The 26,936-nt window shown below is 36.6% G+C and overlaps 1 protein-coding gene, 1 non-coding gene and 1 pseudogene across 4 annotated transcripts in view; 1 reads left to right on the top strand and 2 right to left on the bottom strand.

The window, feature by feature from the left end:
- The window catches only part of DTNBP1 (dystrobrevin binding protein 1), a 173,588-nt gene that overhangs the window by 129,435 nt on the left and 17,217 nt on the right, over nucleotides 1–26,936 (bottom strand). For all 3 annotated transcript variants that reach the window (XM_053603831.1, XM_053603832.1, XM_053603833.1), the window contains 2 exons: nucleotides 18,947–19,007; nucleotides 9,443–9,575 (listed from right to left, as the gene is read on the bottom strand). In XM_053603831.1, coding sequence (XP_053459806.1) covers nucleotides 9,443–9,575; nucleotides 18,947–19,007 — 194 coding nt within the window. The remainder of the gene's footprint in view (nucleotides 1–9,442; nucleotides 9,576–18,946; nucleotides 19,008–26,936) is intronic.
- On the bottom strand, nucleotides 10,753–10,859 carry LOC128594995 (U6 spliceosomal RNA). Its single transcript, XR_008382691.1, has one exon. It is a non-coding gene; the product is annotated as a U6 spliceosomal RNA (small nuclear RNA).
- Nucleotides 24,125–24,698, top strand: LOC128594922 (cell division control protein 42 homolog; annotated as a pseudogene).

The following is a 26,936-nucleotide window of genomic DNA, read 5'->3' as shown; positions in this document are numbered from 1 at the left end:
AGACAGAGTCTCACTCTGTCACCCTCGTAGAGTGCCATGGCATCACACAGTTCACAGCAACCTCCAACTCCTGGGCTCAGGCGATTCTCCTGCCTCCGCCTCCCAAGTAGCAGGCACCCACCACAATGCCCAGCTACATCTACTAGATTTTAATATGGCTTTCTAAACTAGTTTTCATAGCAGCAGGTTAGAAATAAACTCCTCAAATTTCAACTTGTAATTTTAGGCTTACTGCCATGCAAATTTTTGTCTGTTTTTCAAGTCCAAACCAGAATGATTAGGCAAGAGAAAGAAAGAAAGGACGTCCAAATTAGAAAGGAGGAAGTCACAATGTCCCTGTTGGCAAATGACATGATCTTATATATAGAAAACCCTAAAAGCACCACCCCAAAACTTTAAGAGTTCAATAAATGATTCAGTAAAGTTTCAGTGTACAAAACCAAATAAAAATCAGTAGCATTTCTACACACCAACAATGAACCAGTGGGGGAGAAAAAGACCAAGAAAGCAATCCCATTTACAATAGTTACAAAAAATTGAAAGACTTAAGAGTAAATTTAACCGAAGAAGTGAAAGATCTTTATAGGGAAAACACAGAATACTGAAAAAGGCCGGGTGCAGTGGCTCATGCCTATAATCCTAACACTCTGGGAGGCCCAGGAAGGTGGATTGCTTGAGCTCAGTAGTTCAAGACCAGCCTGAGCCAACAGTGAGACCCCCCCCATCTCTACTAAAAATAGAAAAACTAGCTGGGCATTGTGGTGGGCTCCTATTGTCCCAGCTATTTGGGAGGCTGAGGCAAGAGGATCACTCAAGCTGAAAAGTTTGAGGTTGCTGAGAGCTATGATACTACAGCACTCTACCCAGGGTGACAGAATAAGACCTCGTCTCAAAAAAAAAAGAAAAAATACTGATAAAAAAATTGAAGAAACAATTAAAAAATGAGTAAATGAGCTAACTAGACATTTCTAAAATAAAACATACAAATGGCCAACAGGTATGTGAAAAAACACTCAACATCATCAATCATCAGGGAAATACAAACCCAAATCACAATGAGGTATCATCTCACCCTACTCAGGGTGGCTATTATCAAAAAGACAAAAAATAACAAATGTTAGTACTACTGGCCTTGAAGAAGCAAATACAGCTTATTCTGTTATAACCAGACTGACAGTGTCTTAAAATGTACAAATGACAATCATAACTAATAGGAGTATTTAAAAGAGGATTCACTTTGATTAGGGATAAGAACTAGAATAATTTAATATGAATCCATTTATCTCTAAGCTATTTGGTTCCTTCCATACATTTACTGTATCCTTAGCATATAGAGGACTGGGTAAGAATTAGGCTTTGAAGCACATGCTTAGAAACCCAGCTCTGCCCCTTACAGATGAGATGCAAAGAGACGCCTCATTTGTGGAAAGAGGGCTAACAACATACATCTTGCAATGCTTTTAAGAGGATTAAATGAGCCAGAGTTGCTAAACTTAGCACTTGACAATTATTAAATAACTAATGGCTGAACATAAAAAGTACACAGGAAAAAACTTCTACAGATAAATTTTGTAAAAGTCATTTAAAATAAATAATTGTGTTAATCAGTAATAATCATGCTGTAAACAAGATCTACGGCTCTAATAGATTAAAATATCAACAACATTTTCATTTTTCCTGACAAACTTACATACCTATAAATTATACTCCAGGCTATAGTCTGGAGATTCCCTATAGATGAGGGGAATTAAATTTCAAAGGATTTCCCTAAAAACAAAATATGATTGAATATGAAACCAGCACATTGTACCCCTTGATTGCACGAATGTACACAGCTATGATTTAACAATAAAAAAAACTAAAAAAAAAACCAACAAAATATGAAAATACATAAAAGTCAACGATTATTCTATGTTAGAAAATGTGGTACACTCCTTATTGATCTTTATTTGGATGGATGGCAATTTCCATTTAGATGCTAGCTCTCTTGGTTGACTACAGAGCTAATGAGGCTAGGAATTTCTCATGAATAGAGATTTTATTCTAGGTTCAAGTTGTACTTGCTGCCTTAGCCATTCTTCTATTAATAACATAGGGACCGGGTAAAAACATGAAAGTGGTTTAGTACCAGCCTGCAACTCCTAATGAGAAACAAACCCTACATCCTTTTGAATCATACCTTGTGGTGAATGCAAGACACAGATTAAAAATGCTTGAGATAGTCAGCAGTCATTTTACTGCTGCTACCAAATTCATATTTATGTTCTCCCCTTAAGAAAGCTTCAAAGTCTCCTGAGTCCTTTCAGAATCAAGTTAAACTCCTTAAGTTAGTATTCACAGACCTACTGCTCTCTGGCCACAACGTACTTTTACAATCTCACTACTACTTTCTTTCCTTCAGATATCCTGTATTACAGCAAAACAGGATCATCTGCCATTCAAAGAGGAGTCCTGCACATTGCCTGTCCCTGAAATGCTGGTCCCCACTGCCTGACCCAGTCTTTCTTTCCAGGCTCACACCCATGCTCCCACCCACAGGGCTCTCCCCCCCACCCTCTGCCCTTCTGTGTTTCCCCAGACCTTTGAGCTCCACATAGGATTTATCTGACCAATAGCATACAACTATTTGTGCATTCTTATCTCTCTCGAGGATCGGTAAGGTCTTACATGTGGAGAGCGTATTTTTACATCTTTGTATCCCCTAATACTTTGACTATTAAATTCAATAAAGAATAATTTCTAGTGATAGAAGGCTGCACTACTCTAAAACATAAAATGATCAAGAAAGAAAATCTATCATTCATGTTCATCTACTTTAAGAGATCCTGCTAAATTTTGTAAAAGAATAAATCAAACGTGGTCAGAGAACTGAGTAAACATTAAACAAAATGGTGGTTCTTTATTAGCAGTATGTTAAACTAGGCCATATATCAGTGAGCTGAAGCAGAAGCAGCAAAGGAAATTTTCCATTCTAACTCTAAACAGGCTTGAAAGTAGTAATAAAATATAAAGAATTGTATTAGAATAAAAATCTAAGAATTGTATTCTTTCCTTTTCATATTAAAAACTTTTAAAAACTCTTAATTATAAGCACATATACATATATGATTTACATTCTACATATTTTATATTTAAATTGTCAGAAAATTTAATTCCCCGCTCATTTCCTGTTATAAAACAAGTTGCATGTGAGTGAATGTAGTAACTGACTTAGAATGCACGTACATAAAACACCGTCCTCTATGGACACAAATATACCTTTATAAGAAGCTCAAGCCTCACCATTTTGCTCACTATAACAAAAGCATATGTCTCATTTAGTGATCAGTGAAAAAAAAAAATAGGTGGAATTTTATCATGAAAAGCCATTTGGGAATGCTTGATAGCTGTGCAGGAAAGAACTTCACAAATCTTTGCGAGAAGATTGTCCCAGAGGAAGAGCAATTGCATTTGAAATTTTTCTTTGTGCCATTTGTTTCAAATACATATTATCTGTAGTGTAACCACTGATATGTGAAGAATGAGGCAGCAGTAAAATTAATTATTTCACTCTTAATGAGTTCCTTTCTAACAAAATAATTAGCCTCATAAAACAAAGAAATCTTCTTTGGCTGCAAACCCACAGGTCACAGGAGTCAGGTGCTAAAAGACCACAAGGCTCTTCAAATACTTATGTTACACTTTTATGTACTAAGGTAATGATGGTATGGTAAGAAGGAAACTTTAAGAAGTACATTTACTTGCAAAAGCCATTGTGTAACAAATGAGATCTATGTAGTAGTCTAAAAGGTGTCTAACAAGAGTTAATATGCCTCTTGAAGAATGCAATCTCAGAAAGTAATATGGACAATAAGATAATGTAGTTCATGAAACACTAAAAGCTATGATGGTCTCCCTGTCAGTTGCTGTCTTAAATTCTGTATAGAAGAAAGCAAAACAATACTGTATCAGGATAGGTCACATCAAGAGGAAACTTAGTAATGGCTGCTATTCTCTTATATCACTTTGTTATCTAAGAAATAAAATAGGTCATAGGGCGGTGCCCGAGCTCAGTGGGTAGGGCGCCAGCCACATACACCAAGATTAGTGGGTTCGAACCTAGCCCAGGCCAGCTAAAGCAATAATGACAACTGCAACAGAAAAATAGCTGGGCGTTGTGGCGGGCGCCTGTAGTTCCAGCTACTTGGGAGGCTGAAGCAAGAGAATCGCTTAAGCCCAACAGTTGGAGGTTGCTGTGAGCTGTGAAGCTGCAGCACTCTACCGGGGGTGACATAGTGAGACTCTGTCTCAAAAAAATAAAAAATTAAATAAATCATATAAGATAAACTAAGTAATAGAGACAATTCAGAGATAAGCCCTTGTCATTTTAAACTTCAACAAAGGAACGGGATTAGACTACCCTCTAGTGGAAGTTCAATAGAATTCAGCACATACGTTTCAAACATTTTCCCATTTTATGATAAAATGAACACTGGGTTGTTTTGTTTTTCTACAGAATAAGAAAGTGTACAGAATCTAGGTGAAAATATCTCATTGTATACTTATGCACTGTCTTTCAATTTACAGGATATTAATTTTACAACAGTTAATGGTTTTGTAAATTTGCAAAGCCTAGAGAGACTCCCACTTGAATGTCAGTATCTTGACGGCAGGTCCCCAGCCTTATTCACCACTGTATGTCCAGGGCCTGTGAACAGTGTGTAGTGCACAGGAGACACCCAGACACAGGGGTAGACATTGTGGTAAGGTGTTATATTTGTCATCTCATTTAATCCTCCAAATACTTACAAGGCAGGTACTGTCATTCTCATTTTGCGGATAAGAAACAAAAGCTTGGAGCAGTTAAGAAACTGCATGGGACTCGCAGAAAGTTGTAGAATCAGTATCTAAATCCAGATCTGAGAGTTCTTAACCCCTTTCAGTTCCTAGCATTCCTGTATCATTTCTTTATAAAATGTCAAGCCTTACCACTAAGTACCAATTAAACAGGCTTTTGTAAGCTGGATAGAAACCAATATAAATGGATTATCTGTTGTTCTTAACAATTCCTGAGGGGCTAGGTAACCAGGAGTCATATCTATAAAGCCATGAGAATAACACAGCCAAAGGCATCATCAAAAGTTCAAATTCCTCACATAACATAAATTCTTCACTCTTTAATAAAGGTAGACTCCCTAGAGAGCATGAAAAGACCAAAAGAATTAAGTAGCCTGGAAAATTAGGTACTGACTGGATACGGCATTAGATCTGTCAAAGAAAGTATAAAAAATTCAAAGAAGTTAGGGGAATCCTGTGACAAAAAAAGTCAGTTACTATGTTCTTCTAAATGGTTTTCTTTTTTCTTTTTTTGCAGTTTTTGGCCAAGGCTGAATTTGAACCTGCCACCTCCGGCATATGGGGCCAGTGCCCTACTCCTTTGAGAAACAGGTGCCGCCCCCTCTAAATGGTTTTAGTTTTTATTATTGCTTGACTGTGTAAGCCCTATGATATTTCAAGGTATTTATTTAGGTGATGACAGGTGATATTTTAAGTCTACAAAAAAATCTATTAGTAGATTTATATGTTTATTTATTTCTGTTGCCCCAACTAGAGTGCAGCGGCTTTAGTCCAGCTCACGGCGATCTCAAACTCTTGGGCTCAAGCAATCCTCCTGCTTCAGCCTCCTGAGTACCTGGAACTCCAGGCACCAACCACAACACCTGGCTAATGTCTTTTATTTTTAGTAGAGATGGGGTCTTGCTCTTGCTTAGGTTGGTCTTAAACTCCTGAGCTCAAGCAGTCCACCCGCTTCAGCCTCCCAGAGTGCTAGGATTACAGGCATGAGCCCAAACACAAGTGGACATTTAAAACACTAAGTGCTTTCTGTCTTTCTCTCTTTTTTTTTTTTTGAAACAGAGTCTCACTTTATCAACCTTGGTAGAGTGTCCTGGCATCATAGCTCACAGCAACCTCAAACTCTTGGGCTCAAGTGATCCTCTTGCTTCAGCCTCCTGAGTAGCTGAGACTACAGGTACTGGCCACAACTGACCTGGCTATTTTTAGAAATGGTATCTCGCTCTTTCTCAGGCTGGCCTCCAACCTATGAGCTCAGGCAATCCACCCACCTCAACCTCTGCAGAGGCGTAAGAAACCATGCCCAGCCTTTCACTAGGTGCTTTTAATAGCTAAGAATGCTACATATGTAAATGCATAAAAATAAATTCATAATGTACATTAATAATACAGATATGTTTATACACATACGGCCTACCCCACAAAGTTTGGCTTCTAAGTGTTCTGCTATTATAAAGGATAAGAATATCAGGCAGCTTAAGTTGCTTAGTTAAAAGTCTCATAATCTCAAAACAACTCTCCATAAACTTATTCTAGGCCAACAAATAATAAGTCTCTGGAATTCTGACTTTTGACATGCTATCTTCCACAGTTAGTAATTTTTTTTTTTTTTTTTTTGTAGAGACAGAGTCTCACTTTATGGCCCTCGGTAGAGTGCTGTGGCCTCACCCAGCTCACAGCAACCTCCAACTCCTGGGCCCAAGCGATTCTCTTGCCTCAGCCTCCCGAGTAGCTGGGACTACAGGCACCCGCCACAACGCCCAGCTATTTTTTGGTTGCAGTTTTGGCCAGGGCCGGGTTTGAACCCGCCACCCTCGGTATATGGGGCCAGCGCCCTACCGACTGAGCCACAGGCGCTGCCCACAGTTAGTAATTCTTACTAAGTATAAATATCAGACAAACAAAAGGGATCAATTAAATCCCAAAAGTAATATGGATTTCAAATGTTTACAGATAATTCAGGTTGATTATATTTTAAACATCTACATTTTAGATACATCTTCTAAGCAAATGGAATAAACTCTCTAAAAGGACACAATATAGGTTAGAGACATAGACTAGGGGAAAAAAAGTGACTCAAATTTATTTAGAAGTGACTATCTCCCCAGAATAGTATTTCAGAGATTCTTTTAGCATTAACTCAGATTAGTAAACAGAGAGGATTCAAATGGACATTTGAAAATCCCAATCCATTCATTTAAGAAGTCAAATGCAATTTCTGAAGAGTAAGGTCATGCATCACTAAATATTAAACATTTTTTAGGATATTGGAATCCTAATTGGAAGTGAAAATACAGTATATTCTAAGAAGACTGACATAGACTGCATTTTCAAAGCAGAACTATGAAAATCATTAAAATTATGGTAAAATGCATTTAATCAGTAGAGTGGTATTAAAAATAAACTACTGATAAACAGGTTTACTCTCTGCTGAAAAAACAGAGAGACAGTGATTATCACAGGAGACTATCTCTGCAAAGAAACCAGCAAAAAGCAAGTGACTCAAAGCAATACGGGTAGGTAAGCTAAAAGAAAGGGGCTAAAAAGAAAATTTCAAATATCTTGGCTGGGCTTGATGGCTTGCTGGTTTAGGCTTACAGTCCTAGCACTCTGGGAGGCCAAGGTAGGAGGACTGCTTAAAGTCAAGAGTTCAAGACCAGCCTGTGTAAGAGCAAGACCCCGTCTCTACTAAAAACAGAAAAAACTAACCAGATGTGGCAGGTACCTGTAGTCCCAAATACTTGGGAGGCTGAGAGAAGAGGATTGCTTAAATCCAGAGTCTGAGGTTACTGTGAGCTAGGCTGACACCATAGCACTCTAGCCTGGACAACACAGTGAGAGACTGTCTCAGGAAAAAAAAAAAGAAGAAGAAGAAAATTCCAAATATCTTGAAGGCCATTTCCATTGGTTAGTTATCCAAGGCTTGGAAAGGATCTTTACTGTACCTACAAGAGGGAAATAACACAGATGGCAACCACAGATATTTTACATTTCTCCCAATACCAAGAATCTCTTTTCCATGCCCTGCCTTCAGAAGAAACAAAACAATGACCCGAGAAGCCACTGTAACAGCCAGTGGGCCTGAAGAATACAGTTCACGAAGACCTACTGACAACTGCCATCCTATCCTCATTCCACTGAGGACATCATCAATGTGGCTGGGGATCCTTGATCCATATATCAACGGTACCATACTGAGCAAGTCACAACCTCTTCAAGCCTTAGTTTCTTTATTTGCAAAGTAGGGATAACAAAAGCCACTTCTGTAGGGTTCTGGTCTGAATTAAAGATAGCATCTAGAAAGCACCTAATAATCTATACTAGGTGCTATAAATGTTAGCTATTGTTTGTTATCAGCAAGGGCATTCCAAATACCATTTGCCTATTTTATCTACACACTCAAAAAGTTGATTTATGATTTGCTGATTATTTTTTATATCAGTTTTTTTTTTACTTTAAATAAGCCCCAATATTAGAGACAGGAGGAGGCTAGGCCTGTGGCTTATACCTGTAATCCTAGCATTCTCAGAGGCCAAAGCAGGAGGATCCCTTGAGCTTGGGAGTTTGAGACCAGCCTGAGCAAGAGTGAGAACCCGTCTCAACTAAAAATAGAAAAATTATCTGGGTGTTGTGGCCAACACCTATATTACCAGGTACTCAGGAGATGGAAGCAAGAGGATTGCTTGCACCCAAGAGTCTGAGGTTGCTGTGAGCTAGACTGATGCTGCACTCTAGCCTAGGGCAACAGAGTAAGACTCTGTCTCAAGAAAAAGAAAAAACAAAACAAACATACAAAAAACAGGAGATGATAGTGTATTCTTAGCTTCTCACCAATAAGACTAGATTAGGTTATGAGCTCTAGAAGTTTATCTCCTATAGAGATAGCCCCTACCTCTTACTTCACTAAGATCTTTAGTTTGATTAGAAAATAGTAAGCCATAATATTGTCCTCATGTGTGGTACTGTCGAACATAAAAGAAAATTTTCTGAACATAAACCCAAGAAGAGTTACTCTATCGAAATGAAAATAACAATCTCAAAAATAAATTCTACAAAGTATAAATTTAACCAAAAGAGACAACCTTATATAACAGGATTTACTTGATCTGTCATCAGTTTAAAGATAAAAAAAAAAGAAAACAAAAAACAAGACATAAACCTCTTGCAGACCTAAATTTTAAAAGCAACAATTGTGGAGTACAAAGGACAAAGTCACCCAATATCTTTTATTTTCTACATTTACATTTTTATATTTTTTTATTAAATCCTAGCTGTGTACAATAATGCAATCTACATTTACATTTTTAAACGAAGAGATTCAACATCACAAAGACAGCCCCAAGTCACTTTAAGAATCAATAAAATTTTAATTATGTGTCCTGAGATAAACTGAGATATAAATGGTGGTATATTTTAGAAGTAATTTCTATACCTCAAATTATTGTCTATCTAATACTCAGTTAATGAGAATATGAAATTAACTAGAACTCATGATTATAAAAAAAATTTGGTTAACAAAGCATTTAATGTATTCTTAAAAGCTCTGAAATTACACCATTCCAGTCCAAATTGTTTCCATCCCTTAAAGTACTGTACAAATGCAACTTACTCAGATTTGCTGTCATGGATTCCAAATCTGCTATTAAAGCTGGGAGCTGCTGGAGCTGCTCCTGTAGCTCTAAGAGGCTCGTCCTCTTCTTCTCCCAGTGTGCTGAGAGCATGACCACCTCGCTATCCACCAGCTGCAACACACAAGAGGAGGGGTAAAGGGCAGCCAGATTTTAGGCAGGAAGAAAGTACAGTTAGCATAATAAGATTTAATGTTACCCTTAACAATCTTTCCACTGAGTACAGATGACAGCACATTCTAAAAGAGACTGAAGTTGTTTTCCTTTTTAGAAAAGAATCAACTTAATATTCAGTGCAAGAAACCTCAAATTACTGTTTGTATCAGTGTTTCTTAACCCACAGAAAAGTTCAAAAATGATCTTAGAATTCACTTCGAAGTATACCCTGTTTTTAAGCAAACTATATATTTAAAATACAAATCTAGAAAAAAACACAAACAAAAAACTACCACTAACAACCAAAAAGAAAAGAAACAAAACAAAGTCAAAACATAATTAGCCAGTAACTACTGGTTTACAAAAGTTCTTTAAACAGCTCCCGAATGTATTTAGAATATACCATGATTCACTCTATTTACATTTAAACAGGAACATTTATTGCATTGAGTAAGGTAAATCGTAATTATACATGTATGAAAGAATTATTAGACAACTGATAATTCCAGTATAGAAGAAAAGAGTTACAGTAACAAAGAAGGAATTGCAGATGTAAAGAGTTCCTAATAGCAAGGTTGTGAGATTCTAGACTAGAGTAAGATAATTCTAACTTCATTTCCTGAAGGCGTTAAAGAAAATGACAGCCATCAGTCTCTCCCAGACTATTTTGTTTTGGTCTTAACATGATCAGAGGGGAAAAGGTCTAGAATAAGATTTAGGAGGAGCAAAGAGAGGTCATCTTTTGAAAATACCTTCGATAAACAAGAATTGTGAAAAATACCCATATTCTATACAATAAAAATAAAAGTAGAAAAAGCCATTTGTCACAAAAGAATATGCATTTAAATTTTATATGTAAGATCTGTGAACAGAGTTCATAGTTAAATTATTCAAAGAAGACAATTTACACATTCCAAGATTAAGGTTCTTTAGAAGTTAGAATCTGAATACAACAAATTCTTATTAAATCTCACTAAAATAAGTAATAACTTTAGCGTAATCAATAAATCAAAGATAAATTATTTGTATGTGGTACTGGATTGGTTCTGTTTCTACATTTTAACATAGTAGGAAATAAAGGAACTAAGCTGTAAAACATCTCCCTATGGTTTTTCTTTTTTTTTTTTTTTTTTTTTAAAATATGGAACGCTTCACGAATTTGCGTGTCATCCTTGCGCAGGGGCCATGCTAATCTTCTCTGTATCGTTCCAATTTTAGTATATGTGCTGCCGAAGCGAGCACCTCCCTATGGTTTTTCAACCCACACTGAAGGAATAACCACATTCTCTTTCATATTCAAGCCACAACTGAGTGGGGAAGGTGATACTAAGCATTATGCAAACTGCATTTCTCATTAACTGTGTGTACTTAAAAAATGCCTATTACCAACTGGTCTTTACAAAGATTTCTAAAAAAAATAGCTGGACCCAGTGGCTCATGCCTATAATCACAGAACTTTGGAAGGCTGAGACTGGAGGACTCATTGAGGCCAGGAGTTCAAAACCAACCAAGGCAACACAGCAAGATCCCATCTTTTAAAAAAAATTTACAAAATTAGCCAGTTGGGGTGGTGCATGCCTTTAGTCCTAGCTACTTGGGAGGCTGAACCAGGGAGATCCCTTCAGTCTAGGATTTGGAGGCTGCAGTGAGCTATGATCACACGATTGCCTGGGTGACAGAGCAAAACCCGATCTCAAAAAACAAAACAAAACAAAAAAACTCCTCTAAAAATAGCTTTAAAAATACTGAACAGTGCTAAAAGACAATAGCTATAATAGGTATACAATAAGAAAACCAAAGTTTAAAAAAAGAATTTATGTTTATAAAATTCATTTATAATATTCAAAAAATTTATACTGACCACTCACTATTTGTTAAAAACTGTTTTGGGCACTGGAGATGCAATGGTGAACAAAGCATAACAATGCCCTGTTGGTGTTTGTGTTTATATTTTAGTGACATGTCTCGTAAATTCTCTTAACTTCAGATTTTAAGCTCTAAGAAAAAAATTAATTTCTTTATTATAGGGCTGTCTCAATTAATAATGTGAAAAAGACAGGCTCAGAGCCCATAGCACAGAAGTTACGGCGCCAGCCACATACACTGAGGCAGGCAGGTTCGAACCCGGCCCAGGCCAGCTAAACAATGACAACCTCAACAAAAAATAGCCAGGAGTTGTGGTGGGCACCTGTAGTCCCAGCTACTCAGAGGCTAAGGCAAGAGAATTGCTTAAACTCAAGAGTTTGAGGTTGCTGTGAGCTGTGACACCACAGCACTCTACCAAGACTGACAATGTAGGACTCTGTCTCAAAAAAAAGAAAGAAAAATAAATAATTTACAAAAATGAACCATTTCTTATTGAAAATTAAAGCACAATGTATTTAAATATTAAAATATAACTATAGTTTAGTTCATCCCTTCAACAAAACTGAAAACTGTATTCTGAGTGCAGAATATACATGTATGTAGAAAGAATATCAGGCCATACCACCCTGAACGCACCCGATCTCGTCTGATCTCGGAAGCTAAGCAGGGTCGGAAAGTACTAAACTACCATTTTAATTTAAAAGAATGAGAGGTTGAATGGATCCTTAGAAATCATTATCAATAATTATACAATGATACTAAAACATACCGAGCATTTCCTATGTGCCAGACTCTGTACTCATCAATTTACATATACCTGCATTATAGTGCTTAAATCACATAGCAACCTGGAAACTAAGAAATAGTTTCATATCCATTTTACAGATTAAAAGCGGAAGCATAATAAAGCTAAGTCACTTTCCCAAGGACCACAGTGGACCTAGATTCAATCCCAGGGAATTTGACAATGAGCCCTGCCCTTAATAAACATACTAGGAATTGTACTCCAAGGATGTAGAAAAGGAAGAAGAAAACAAATTCTAGCAAAAGAAAAGGTACTGAAAAACTGTATTGTTATCTATTAATTTTATCATGTGTAACTTTTTTACTTCATGATAAAAAAGACACTATCACCAGGAAGTCCATTTTTTCCACTTCTAAGTAAAAAAGCTAACAAACCCAGACTCAGCACTAGGAAATCAAGTTTAAAGAGCAAGGCAAACCCACAGTGCTACATTCCAAAATTCCTTTTGGTGGACACTGAGATCTACCTGAAGAAAAACCAGGTAACATTAATGATTTACAATATGGGTAATAAGACCTTACATTGCATAAAACTCAGCAGTTCAAAGTTTTGAGAGATACATTATGTATTTGATTTCCAAACAATTTTACATATAGGCAGAACACATGATATTACACCATAGATGAAAAAACTAATAAGTTATTTCCCCAAGGTCAGAATACATTAGCACAGCGAGGAGTAGAAACCAGGATTTCCAGCACCTAGCTCAGTTCACTTTCCTCCACCCAAAGGAAATCCACACTGAATGCAGAGAATGAAACCGTCTAATTCAATTAGGTTAACATCAAACTGTTCAAGAAAACCATGAATCTTGAGAGTTCAATTTGAAGGCAAGCTAATATTTCACAATAATAGGAATTAGAAGCAAAATTCTGGAAGTCTAACTTTAAAACTGCCCCTGAAGTCTAACCCCTTAGATATTAACTATTTACAACATTCATTTACATATTAAGCGAGAAAAAAAAGTTCAAAAACTTTCTTAGAAAAAGCCTAGACAAGAATGTTACCATTGACCATAGCTGTTTTATAAAATGTTGCTACAACTACACAGTAAGAGTTAGCTTTAAAGTAGATGAGTATAAAGTAATTTATTAAAGACTGAACTGTCCCTAAATATATTTGCCCTGAGAGGCTGACTCTGGTTAAAAGTCACTAAAGACATATGAGCAAGTCTGAAAAAAGAAACACATGACTACTTTAACAGTATGCATATTAAAGATATAAATTTAAATATTTACATATGTCTCAATAATAAACACATCACAGAAAGCTTCAAAATAAATTTTCATTTTTTTTTAAAGCTGGATACTATATTTCTAGAAAGCAACAGAAGTACTTTTGAACAGATGTGGGTTTTAAAATAACAAAGTGTGGTCCAGAATCCTACCATTTTGGGAGGCTGAGGGAAGAGGAGTGCTTAAGGCCAGGAATTCAAGACTAGCCTGAGTAAGAGTGAGACTCCATCTCTACCAAAAAAAAAAAAAAAAAGAAGGAAGGAAGGAAAGGGAAGGGAAGAAAGAAAAGAAAGAAAGGGGAGGGAAGGGAAGGGAAAAATTAGCAGGGTAAGGTGGTATATGCCTGTAGTCCTAGCTATTCAGGAGGCTGAGGCATCAGGATCGCTTAAACCCAGGAGTTTGAGGCTCCAGTGAGCTATAATGAAATCTAGCCTAGGATCCTGTCTAAAAATATATAAATAAAATACTAAATTAAATATAAAATATAAGATAAAATAAAAAATGAGTAATACCATTTATTCATGTAAAGCTTTATCCTGCAGATGGACTTGGGATTGTCTAAAGCTTAAAGAAAGGTTGCAGCAAACATTCTGGTACAAATCTTCTGGTGCACATATACAAGAGTTTCACAGATGTGTCCAAGATACTGATCTCATCTCATGGGGCTCAAGGTAACTGGACTCCTCCTCCAAGCCCTTCTGTAGCCTAGATGCAAATCTCTGGAAAAATCCCTAGGAGAATTATTCTTTGAAATTTAAATGCAACTTCAACTTCTACCTAATGCCAACTCATTTTTTTTCTAATTAGATTATTCCAATCAATTTACATCCCTAGTTGTTTCTCATCACATTTCTTCCAAGGAAAAAAACAAAACTATAATCTGCAAATAATGATCATCTGCACAGAAAACTAAAAGCTTCTTAATTTTTGATAATCTAATGAGTAGGAATTTGTGACTTTTTTTAATTTAAAATAAAATTTTTTTTTTTTTTTTTTTGAGACAAGAGTCTCACGATGTAGCCCTCAGTAGACTGCCATGGCGTCAGCTCACAGCATCCTCAAACTCAGGCTTAAGCTCTTACCTCAGCCTCCCAAGTAGCTAGGACTGCAGGCACCCACCACAACGCCTGACTATTCTTTTTTTTTTTTTTGTAGTTGTCATTGTGGTTTAGCAGGCCCAGGCCGGGTTCAAACCCATCAGCCCCACTGTACATGGCCTGAGCCCTAACCACTGAGCTATAGGCACCAAGCCTGATTTAAAATACATTTAAGGAAGTTGGTTAAAAGTTTTGGGTTGACATGTGATATGCTGTAATTTTTCTAATTTAAAATATTGGAAATAGGATCACTTCTGGGCCTTCTGGCTAAGATCTGTTCTTATCAGTTTAAAACATGGGAAATGTTTTAACCTATTGAATGAACCTATTCTAGGTTCTTCTTACATGGAACATGTCATTTTCAGAAATAGATCACTGAAGTTAAGCAAGAGAAAATGCCAATGTCTTTATTCTGTTGATCAGTTGTGTCCAGATTCATGGACTCCAGTTTCACTTTTTTTTTTATTAAATCATAGCTGTGTACATTAATGCAATCATGGGTACCATGTGCTGGATTTATATACAATTTGAAATATTTTCATCAAACTGGTTAATATAGCCTTCCTGGCATTTTCTTACTTAATGTGTTAAGACATTTATATTCTACATTTAGTAAATTTCACCCTTGTAAGATGTACCGTAGGTCAGTTTCACTTTTTCATATTTTCCAGCTTACATGCTTTGTTCTCTAGCATTACTGTTTTATCTTGTTCTACCATTTTTAATCATACAAATTAGATACATACGTCCACTGTTTGTTTAGACTTATCTATGTCTATCATCTTTTCTGTTCATCATTACTTCCTACATCTCTGACCTATCTTCCAAAATCACTTTCCTTTTTTCTTGAATTATTCTTTAGAAGTTCCTTTCTTGGGGGACAATTGATAGAAAACTGTTTTCTTTTGTTTTGTTTTGAGACAGAGTCTCAGTATGTTGCCCTCGGTAGAGTGCCGTAGCTTCACAACTCACAGCAACTTCAAACTCCTGGGCTTAAGCGAGTCTCTTGCCTCAGCCTCCAAGAAGCTGGGACTATAGGCGCCCACCACAATGTCCAGCTATTTTTTTTTTATTGCAGTTGTCCTTGTTGTTTAGCAGGCCCAGGCTGGGTTCAAATCCACCAGCCTTGGGTATATGTGGCCAGTGCCCTAACCATTGTGTACAAGCGCTAAACCTCGAAAACTGTTTCTGTCTAAAAACGTCTTACTTTTATCCTAATCCTTGTAATACTTTCAGGAATCTGCTGTGGAATTCATTCATTTATAATACATGATCTATCTTTTCTCTCTGGTTATTCTGAGATCTTCTCCTTTCCTTTAATGTTCTATGGTTTCAAACTGAGGTGTCTAGGTGTGGATAATTATCTTAATTGTTTGTTGTACTTTCTGCAGAGATCTAAGGATTTACATATCTCATTTGTGGAAAATTCTTATCCATTTATCTTTCTCTACATTGTCTCTCCCTCATTCTTTCTGGAATGTTTACTGGAGATATATGACCCATATGAAACTTAGTTTTATAGATCAAAATTCTTTGAAAACTGTCGCTCTCATTTAGTTCAACCTAAAAATCTTTTTTTTTTTTTTTTTTTAAAGAGACAGAGTCTTACTTTATTGCCCTTGGTAGAGTGCCGTCACGTCACAGCTCACAGCAACCTCCAACTCTTGGGCTTAGACAATTCTCTTGCCTCAGCCTCCCAAGTAGCAGCCTAAAAATCTTTTATAACTATTCTCTAATTTCTCTTTCAGATTTTCCACTTTTTTTCAGAAATCATTTATTTTTAGACTCTTCGGCCCTTCTATTGTACTATTTCTTCAGTTGCATCTAATTGCTAGTAAGCACATCTTTTGGGTTTTTAATTTCAATGACTTTAAAATCATGTTTGATAATATCTTATTCCTTATTCTTTATTCATTTTTAAATCCATCTTTTATCGCTTGAGAGATGTGTAAATACCTATTCAATACTTCATATTCAATAGTTCAATATCTAAAGTCTTTTGCAAATCTCACTCTTTAGCTCTAGTGATTCAAACTTTTGGTGATTTATTTATTTGCTATGACTTGGTCCATAAAAATATGAGGACACTACCTTTAAACAGTTTTAGCCACGAAGAACTTTTGTTTGTTTATGCTGAGTGTCAAAGAACATAGTCATATGCAACTGTCTCATTTCTTTTTTTTATTAAATCATAGCTGTGTACATTAATGCAATTGTGGACAATGTGCTGGTTTTATATACAATTTGAAATATTTTCATCAAACAAGTTAACATAGCCTTCACGGTATTGTCTTAGTTATTGTGTTAAACATTTGTACTCTACGTTTAGTAAATTTCACATGTACCCTTGTAAGATGCACCTTAGATGTAGTCCCACCAATCACCCTTCTTCCACCCATCCTCCCCCCCTCCTCCCTTCCCTATCCCCTTTCCCCATATTCTTAGGCTATAGTTGGGTTATAGCTTTCATATGGTTGGGTTATGGTTTCATAGTAGAGCTGAGTACACTGGATACTTCTTCTTCCATTCTTGAGATACTTTGCTAAGAAGAGTATGTTCCAGCTCCATCCATGTAAACATAAAAGAGGTAAAGTCTCCATCTTTTTTAAGGCCGCATAGTATTCCATGGTGTACATATACCACAATTAATCCATTCATGGGTCAATGGGCACTTGGGCTTCTTCCAAGACTTAGCAATTATGAATTGGGTTGCAATAAACATTCTGGTACAAATATCTTTGTTATAATGTGATTTTTGGTCTTCTGGATATATACCTAGTAAAGGTATTATAGGATCAAATAGCAGGTCTATTTTTAGATCCCTAAGTATTCTCCAAACATCTTTCCAAAAGGAACGTATTAGTTTGCATTCCCACCAGCAGTGTAGAAGTGTTCCCTTTTCTCCAAACTGTCTCATTTCTTAATGCAGAAGTTCATTGATCATAAAGAAAATATAACTTAGAACCCCACACTTATGTGAGGCCAAGACCATGGAAACAAATCCAGATAGGAGACTACATATATGCCCCCGTGATTTTCTTTTTTTTTTTTTTTGAGATAGAGTCTCACTTTGTTGCCCTCTGTAGAGTGCCATGGTATGTCTCACAGCAACCTCAAACTCTTGGGCTCAAGTGATTCTCTTGCCTCAGCCTCCCAAGTAGCTGGGACTATTGGTGCCCACTACAACACCCAGCTATTTTTAGAGATGGGGGTCTCGCTCTTGCTCAGGCTGGTTTTGAACCGGTAAGCTCAGATAAACCACCCGCCTCAGCCGCCCAGAGTACTAGGATTATAGGCGTGAGCCATAGCACCTGGCCTGTATGCTCACTTTTTATGAGGACAGATAGGTTTTCTAATCGACTCCTTTGGCCAATAGATACATTTTTTTTTAACTAGCTTAACTTTTCATTAGGTGATATAGCCACATACACTGGAGCTGGCGGGTTCAAATCCAGCTTGGGCCTGCCAAACAACAATGACAACTACAACCAAAAAATAGCTGGGCACTGTGATGGGCACCTGTAGAGCATCACTTAAGCCCAGGAGTTGGAGGTTACCATGAGCTGTGACACCACAGCACTCTACCAAAGGCGACAAGTGAGACTCTGTCTCAGGAAAAAAAAAAAGAAAGAAATTTTTATAATAATCTGCTAAGCAAATTAACGATTTTAGGTAGATTGAGCAAAGTTAAGCTTTTGCCCAAATTCTTACATAGAGGATAGAGATTACATCTTATAATTTACATATATTGCAAAGTCATCAGATTCCAATTCAAAACATTATACCTAGATGAATCAGATATTTACCTGTCCTTAGTATCAAAGTTATAAACTCTTTAGCCCAACTGAATTACTTGACTTAGGGGCAGCTCCTATGGCTCAGTGAGTAGGGTGCCAGCCCCATATACCGAGGGTGGCGGGTTCAAACCCAGCCCTGGCCAAACTGCAACAAAAATTGCCGGGCGTTGTAGCGGGCGCCTGTAGTCCCAGCTACTTGGGAGGCTAAGGCAAGAGAATCGCCTAAGCCCAAGAGCAAGAGCTGGAGGTGCCTGGCTGTGAGCTGTGACACCATGGCACTCTACCGAGGGCGACAAAATAAGACTCTGTCTCTTAAAGAAAAAATAAAATAAAATAAATTACTTGACTTAGAAATTATAAAAATGTGTTTTATTCGGGTAGTTTCATAATAAAAAACTATTAGATCCAAATTCAGATATCCTAAAAAACATTTTAATACAATTTAAATTTAGTTTTTTAAAAACTAGCATTTAACACTGAAAAAGGAAACTTTACTATGAGTATAGTATAACAGTAGTCAATTCTTTACCTCTCCAGCACTTGCACATTCCTTGGCTCTTCTGTGAAGTGCAGCCCATGTATCCTCATACCTAAAAAAAAAAGCAAAAAATAATTTAAAATGCAAACTACTATAAAAAGAAATACTGTCTAATGATGAACATGGAATAGCCTGTTCTACCAGAAAGGAAAAACTCAAGAAATAATAAGGACATGTTCAAGAACACAGAAGTCAACTTGAAGGAGTTTCCAAGTGGCCAAATCTGTGACAACTTGATCAATAAAATATATAATGGATTTATAAAATATAGTAATGGATTATACATAACTCAAGTAATAAAACAAATTATTGCCACAGTCCACAGGGATTTAAATAAATAAATGAATAAATGATAGAGAAGAGAAAAACTCTCACAGTAGAGTTTTAATTGTTAAGAGATGATGAAAACAGAAAATTGCCACTTGGCAAACTATTCGTAATTGTTTCAGAAAGGATTCTAATAGATGATAAAGTTAGTTGGTGAAAGCATGAAATGAAATAGAATATACATAATTTCAAAGTATCTCCCCATGGGATGCTCACAAACTAAAAAGGGGAAAACAGTGTTAACAGAGGAGAAAGAAACCTGAAGACCCCTCCTTAATAAAATGATCAAAATTAATGTCAACAGTAATAAGACACATCATGTGCCTCCTGATATGATACACTGGAAGGACACAACATTAACCTTCTGGTGCACTTGCCAAAAAAAGCACTAACTTGAATTTAATCATGAGGAAAGAGCAAAAAAGTCCAAGCTGACAGACATTTCGAAAAATAATTACTCAGTACTGGCTCGGCGCCCATAGCACAGTGTTTACGGCACCAGCCACATACACCGAGGCTGGCGGGTTCAAAACTGGCCTGGGCCAACCAAAATAACAATGAACAACTGCACCAAAAAAATATCCAGGTGCCTGTAGTCCCAACTACTTGGGAGGCTGAGGCAAGAGAATCACTTAAGCCCAAGAGTTTGAGGTTGCTGTGAGCTGTGATGCCATAACACTCTACCAAGGGCAACATAGTGAGACTCTGTCTAAAAAAAAAAAAAAAAAACTGCTCCGTACTCTTCAAATATGTCAAAGTCATGAAAGACAAAGACTGAGGAACTGTTCCAGATTAAAAGAGATCAGAGAGTCATGGAAACTAAATATAATGAAGAAATCTGGATTGACTCAGAGTCCAGGAAAAAAGGACACTGGTGGGACAATTGATGAAATCTGAATAAGGTCTATAGATTAAAATTATTTAACAATGTTAATTTCCTGGTTTTGATCATTGCACCATATGTAAAATGCTAACTCTAGGAAAGCTAAAATTCCTTGTTCTATTTTTGCAACGTTTTTTGTAAATGAGAAATTGTTTCAAAATGAAAAGTTAGAAAATACAACTTCTGAACTATTATTCATATGGTTGCGACATTAAACTTGATTTCTCATTTTATCTAAGATTCTTGCTATCCAACTGGTAATTCTCCACACAAGAATACTTATTTTATGAGTTTATACTGCCTCCCCACATAGTCATAGAGAGATTCACAATTTTTCCATTGACTTTAAATAAGAAAATCAATCCAAATAATCCAGGTTATACTGGAGTCTACATATAATAAAAAGTAAGGTGAAAGGCCACACTATTAATACAGCCCTATTGCCACTGTTGACTAACAGAAAGTTAAAAAAATTTTCTCTGATGTATCAGATGGTGTAAGTATCCATTAACATCAACAGGTATTTACTAAACGTCAAGCACTGTTAGGCACCAGAATTGCTGAGATAAATTTTACTTTTGAGTGTGTGTTGTCCCAGTACTTAGCACAGAGCCTGACATACAAAAAATAAATAGTAAATGTGTGTTGAGTGGAGGAACAAATATGCTAATTGCAAACTTAAAATTCAGGGCTTCGTGGTAAGATTTTCTATCATTTTCTCCAATCAGCAGAAAAGAGCAAATTAAGCCTCACTTGCTCTTTTGGAGACCATTTAGACTCCAGATCATACTTTTCTTCATCTCTCACCATTTTCGTTTTCCCCTCCTATTAGGTACGCTCTCCACACCCTCCCTGCCTCACTTTTACCTCCCTAGTCCATGCTTTTCCTAGTGTCTTTGGCATTCTCTAAACCTAGATTATCCCAGCTATTCATTTTCTCTCCTCTACTTCTATGCTATGGAACACTGTTGGAGAACAGCATTAAATCCATTATAAATGCATGCTATCCAACCTTGCATGGAGCTTAGCTGCCAATCTGCACTTAAAAAAAATTTTCATTACTACCGGATTGCTCCCTGAAGTCTACACAATAGTTGTTATACATGTCACATAGCCTTGAAACTCATCCCCATCCAAATGCTGTCAACAGATGAATGACCTTATTGCACCATTTTACTAAAATAAAATCCCTAGATGTAAACTCCTTCAATTTTCCTGTGTTAAACCTCTAATATCTTTAAAATTACAAGTCAATGCTGAGGAAATGAAAAGACCATATACATAACTTAGATAGTCACAATACATGTTAAAGACCTAAGCAGACCTTAAATTTACATGTCTGATCACTGGCTGATCACTGGTACAGAGACATTATAATAATCAAAAAATGAAACAAAACAAAAACAGCAAACCCTCGGGAAAGGGGAAAATCAGATCTCCAGTATTACCACAGTAAGACACATAGAATTCAAATGTTCAGTTTTCAATTAAAAAATCACATAGAAAAAGGAAAGTATGGTCCTTTCAAAGGAAAAACATGAATTGACAACGTCTCTGGGAGGGAAAGATCAGATGGTGAACTTACCAGGCAGACTTTAGAACAACTATCTCAAGATGTTTAAAGAACTAAAAGAAGACATGAACAAAGTAAAGAAAATAACACATGAATAAAATACAGTGAAATCTCTCTAAGTTGATCACTCAAGGGATTGTAACAAGCAGGTAAACATACAGAGGTGGTCAACATAAGGAACTAGGCCTACTGTACTGACACCTACATGTGGTGCATGTCTGGTCTATAAGAAGTCAACTTAAGGAGGTGGTCAATGTAGGGAGGTGGTCAGCTATGGAGGCTCTACTGTAGTATTATCAATAAAGAAATAAAATATATGCTTGGTGTCTGTAGCTCAAGCAGCTAAGACGGCAGCCACATACACCAGAGCTGGCGGGTTCAAATCCAGCCCAGGTCTGCCAAACAACAATGACAACTTCAACTAAAAGATAGCCAAGTGCTGTGGCGGGCACCTGCAGTCCCAGCTACTTGGGAGGCTGAGGCAAGAGAATCTTGGCTTACGCCCAAGAGTTGGAGCTTTCTGTGAGCTGTGACGCCATGACACTCTACCCAGAGCGACAGCTTGAGGCTTTGTCTCAAAAAAAAAAATAGAGAGGAACCAATAAGAAATTCTGAATATGAAAAGTATATTAATTAACATGAATAATTCACTGCAGGAATTCAAAGGCAGATTTGAGCCAACAGAAGAAAGAATCGGCATGTTTGAAGATAAGCCAATTGAAATTAGGAATATTAGGAGTACTAGAAATAGGAAAAAAAAAAGGGCGGCGCCTGTGGCTCAGCCGGTAGGGCGCCGGTCCCATATGCCGGAGGCGGTGGGTTCAAACCCAGCCCCGGCCAAATTAAAAAAAAAAAAAAAAAATTAAAAAAAAAAGAGATTGAGCCTAAGCAACACCATTAAGAGGACCAACATACAAATTGCTGGAGTCCTTGAAGGAGAGAAAGAATGGGACAAGAGATTATTTCAAGAAACAAAAGCCAAAATCTTCCCAAATTTGATGAAAGACATAATGAACATTTAAGAAACTCAACCAACTCTAAGCAGGATGAATTCAAAGGGACACACACTGAGGCACATTATAATCAAACTGCTGGAAACCAACAATAGACAATGTTAAAAACAACAAGAAATATACATAAGTGTAAATATTTATAAATTATATACATATTTAAATATATATACCCTTATTGAAGATACCTTATATATAAAGACATACAAGGGTCCCTTGTATATTAAAAAAAACAGCAGAGTTCTCTCAATAGAAACATTAGAGACAAGAAGAGTTATAAATAATATTCTGAAAGTGCTGGTAGGAAAAAAAAAACAAGAATCCTATATGTGGCAAAACTGTCCTTCAAAAATGAAGAAGAAATTAAGGTATTCCCAGATAAACAAAAGCTGAAAGGGATCATTACTAATAGACCTGTATAGCAAGAAATGACAAAGGGAGTCTTTAATGTTAGACAGTACGTCAAAGCCATATGAAAGAAATAAAAATCTCTGGCAAAAGAAATGCATAGGCAATTACAAAAGCTAGCGTTATTTTAACTGTTTGTAACTTCACTTTTTGCTTTCTACATGACTTGAGAGACATATGCATTAATAAAGCATAAGTCTATATTTCTGGACACATAATATATAAAGATGCACTTTTGTGACATGAATAGCTGAAAGTGGGTGGGGATGGAGCTGTATGAAAGGCTGTGTATTATTGAAGTCAAGCTGAAAGTGGGTGGGGATGGAGCTGTATGAAAGGTTGTGTATTATTGAAGTTAAGCTGGTATAAATGCAAATTAGAATGTTATAACTTGGGCGGCACCTGTGACTCAAGGAGTAGGGCGCCGGTCCCATATGCCAGAGGTGGCGGGTTCAAACCCAGCCCTGGCCAAAAAACCACAAACAAATAAAAATCAAACAAATAAATAAACAAATAAAAGGAATTTCTTTAAAAAAAAAAAAGGAATGTTATAACTTTATGATGTTATTAATAAATATAATCCCTATAATAAAAAATAAAACAGCTACAGACCATACACAAAGGGAAATGAAAAGAGAATTTAAATATTTCGCTACAAAAATCAAATGCAAAAGAAGGACAGTAATTCAGGAAATGAGCAACAAAAAAAGCTATAAGGTATATAGAAAAGAACTAACTAAATAATGCAAGTAAATCCCTTCTTCCCAATAATTACTTTAAATGTTAATGAAGCAAACTCTCTAATCAAAAGATAGAGATTAAAAGAAAAATTCTTAAAAAAAGAGAAAAAAAATAACATGGTCCAACTACAGGCTGTTTATAAGAAATCCCACTTTAGGCCCCAGTGGAGATGCCGAGCTCAACATCAGATTTGAAATATTTATAGTGGATATAAAACTACTTCAGCAATGTAGACAATTAAGTGCATTGTAGTAGGCGATGGTGCTGTTGGTAAAACACGTCTCCTGATATCCTACAGAACAAACAAATTTCCATCTGAATATGTTCCAACTGTTTCTGACAACTATGCAGTCACAGTAATGATTGGTGGAGAGCCATATACTCTTGGACTTTTTGATACTGCAGGGCAAGAGGATTATGACAGATTACAACTGCTGAGTTATCCACAAACAGATGTATTTCTAGTCTGCTTTTCAGTGGTCTCTCCGCCCTCATTTGAAAATGTGAAAGAAAAGTGGGTGCCTGATATGACTCACTATTGTGCAAAGACTTTTCTTGCTTGTTGGGTCCCAAATTGATCTCAGAGATGATCCTTCTACTATTGAGAAACTTGCCAAGAATAAACAGAAACCTAACACACCAGAGACTGCTGAAAAGCTGGCCCGTGACCTGAAGGCTGTCAAGTATGTGACATGTTCTGCACTTATTCAGAAAGGCCTAAAGAACGTATTTGATGAAACAATATTGCCTGCCCTGGAACCTCCAGAACCGAAGAAGAGCCGCAGGTGTATGCTGCTATGAACATCTCTCCAGAGCCCTTTCTGCACAGCTGATGTCAGCATCCTACTAAAAGCAATGTTTAAATCAAACTAAACGTTAAAAATTAAAATTTGTTTTTGTCATAACGACAAATGCCCTGCACCTACCCACATGCACTCGTATCAGACGAGGCCCCTAGGTATGGCCCCCCTTTCCCCTCCCAGTACTAGTTAATTTTGAGTAATTGTGTATTGTCAGAAAAGTGATCAGTACTAGTTTTTGTTTTGTTGCTCCAATTTTTTTTTTTTTTTAAAGCAAGGCATGCTTGTGATGACACTGTAAAAGATTAATTTGAATTGTTGAAGCTGCTCCCTGGTTCCACTTTGGACAGTAATCTGGGACATCTTAATGTTCTTTTTTTTTTTTTCCCCTCTGTCTTTGCAGGGAGTGTGTGTGGGGTTTGTTTTTTGGTCTTGTTTTTTTTTGTGAGACAGAGCCTCAAGCTGTTGCCCTGGGTAGAGTGCTGTGGCATCACAGTTCACTGCAACCTACAACTCCTAGGCTCAAGCAATTCTCCTGCCTCAGCCTCTCAAGTTGCTGGGACTACAGGCGCCTCCCACAATGCCCAGCTATTTTTTTTTTTTTTTTGGTTGCAGCTGTCATTGTTTTTTGGTGGGCCGGGCTGGATTCAAACCTGCCAGCTCAGGTGTATGTTTGGCGCCTTAGCTGCTTGAGCCACAGGCGCTGGGCCTACTTTTGTTTTGTTTTTTTTTTCATTAACCAGTGGAATGAATAAGGGGAGGAGGATGGATTGATTCCACATTCCACTTTTTAGATTTAGTTTAGAAAACATGTCCCCCATCTGGTGCTCTTAGGAAGGAGTACTGTAAATGCCTCATTTAATAACATACTCCTGGGTGGTGCCTGTGGCTCAAAGAAGTAAGGCCCCGGCCCCATATGCTGGAGGTGGCGGGTTCAAACCCAGCCCTGGCCAAAAACTACAAAAAAAATAAATAAATAACATACTCCTTTTTGAAAGTTGCCTTTTTGAAAGTTGCCTTTTCTCTCCACCCTTGAGTAGATCCAGTATTTGATGAAACTCATGAAAGTGGGTGGAACCAGTCTTGCCCCTCCTCTTTTCTAGGATACACTATATATGTGACTATGATTTTTAAGGAAATCTGTTTGCCATTTGCTGATTTTCTTAGGAAATTAATTTTTAACTTCTTTCACTGATAAATGAAGAAAAGTATTGCACCTTTGAAATACACCAAATGGATTGAGTTCATATTTAAAAAAAAAATTCTTTCCTGTCAAAAAAAAAGAAAAGAAAAAGAAATCCACTTTAGATCCAAAGATATAAACAGGCTGAAAGTGAAAGGCTGAAAAAAGATATTCCCTGCAAATAGTAACCAAAAGAGTGCAGGAACAGTAATATTAATATCAGATAAAATAGACCTTAAATTAAAAAAAGTAACAAGAGACAAAGAATAACATTATATATTAACAAAAGGTTCCATACAGCAAGAAAATATAACAATTATATTTACATAATAGTCCCTTAATACATGTGAAGCAAAATTTGAAGACAGAAATAGACAGTTCTCCAAAAACATCTGGAGACTTCAATACCCTACTCCCAATAATGGATAAAATAACCAGACAGAAGATAAGGAAAGAGAGAATTTGAACACAATAAATCAACTAGATCTAAAAGACAAAGACAATATTCTACCCAGCAATAGCTGAATACAGATGGATATTCTCCAAGATAGACCATCTGTTAGGACACAGACTAAGTCTCAATACATTTTAAAAGACAGATACTATAGAAAATACCTTCTCCAGACACAAGGAGATGAAGTTAGAAATCAGTAACAGGAAAACTGGAAAATTCACAAATTTGTAGGAACTAAGCAACATATTCTTAAACAACCAATGGGTCACAAAAGAAAGCACAATGGAAATCAGGAAATAGTTAGAGATAAAAGAAAATTAAATACAACATACAAAACTTAGGGGATGCAAGGAAAACAATCCTAAAAGGGAAATTTATAGCTACAAATGCTTTCATTGAAAAAAAAAATCTCAATCAACAGCTTATCTTTGCAACATAAAGAACTAGAAAAAGAACAAACTAAACCAAAAGCTTACAGAAAAAAATGAAAGAATAAAGATCAGAGTAGAGAAATGAAATAGAGAATTTTTGAAAAGCAACAGAGAAAAATCAATGAAACCAAAAGTCGGTTCTTTGAAAAGACTAACAAAGTTAACAAACCA

Source organism: Nycticebus coucang, chromosome 9, assembly GCF_027406575.1.
Source record: "Nycticebus coucang isolate mNycCou1 chromosome 9, mNycCou1.pri, whole genome shotgun sequence".
Taxonomy (NCBI): Eukaryota; Metazoa; Chordata; class Mammalia; order Primates; family Lorisidae; genus Nycticebus; species Nycticebus coucang.
The sequence above is the reverse complement of the archived record's forward strand: the minus strand, read 5'-3'. Positions and strand labels throughout refer to the sequence as shown.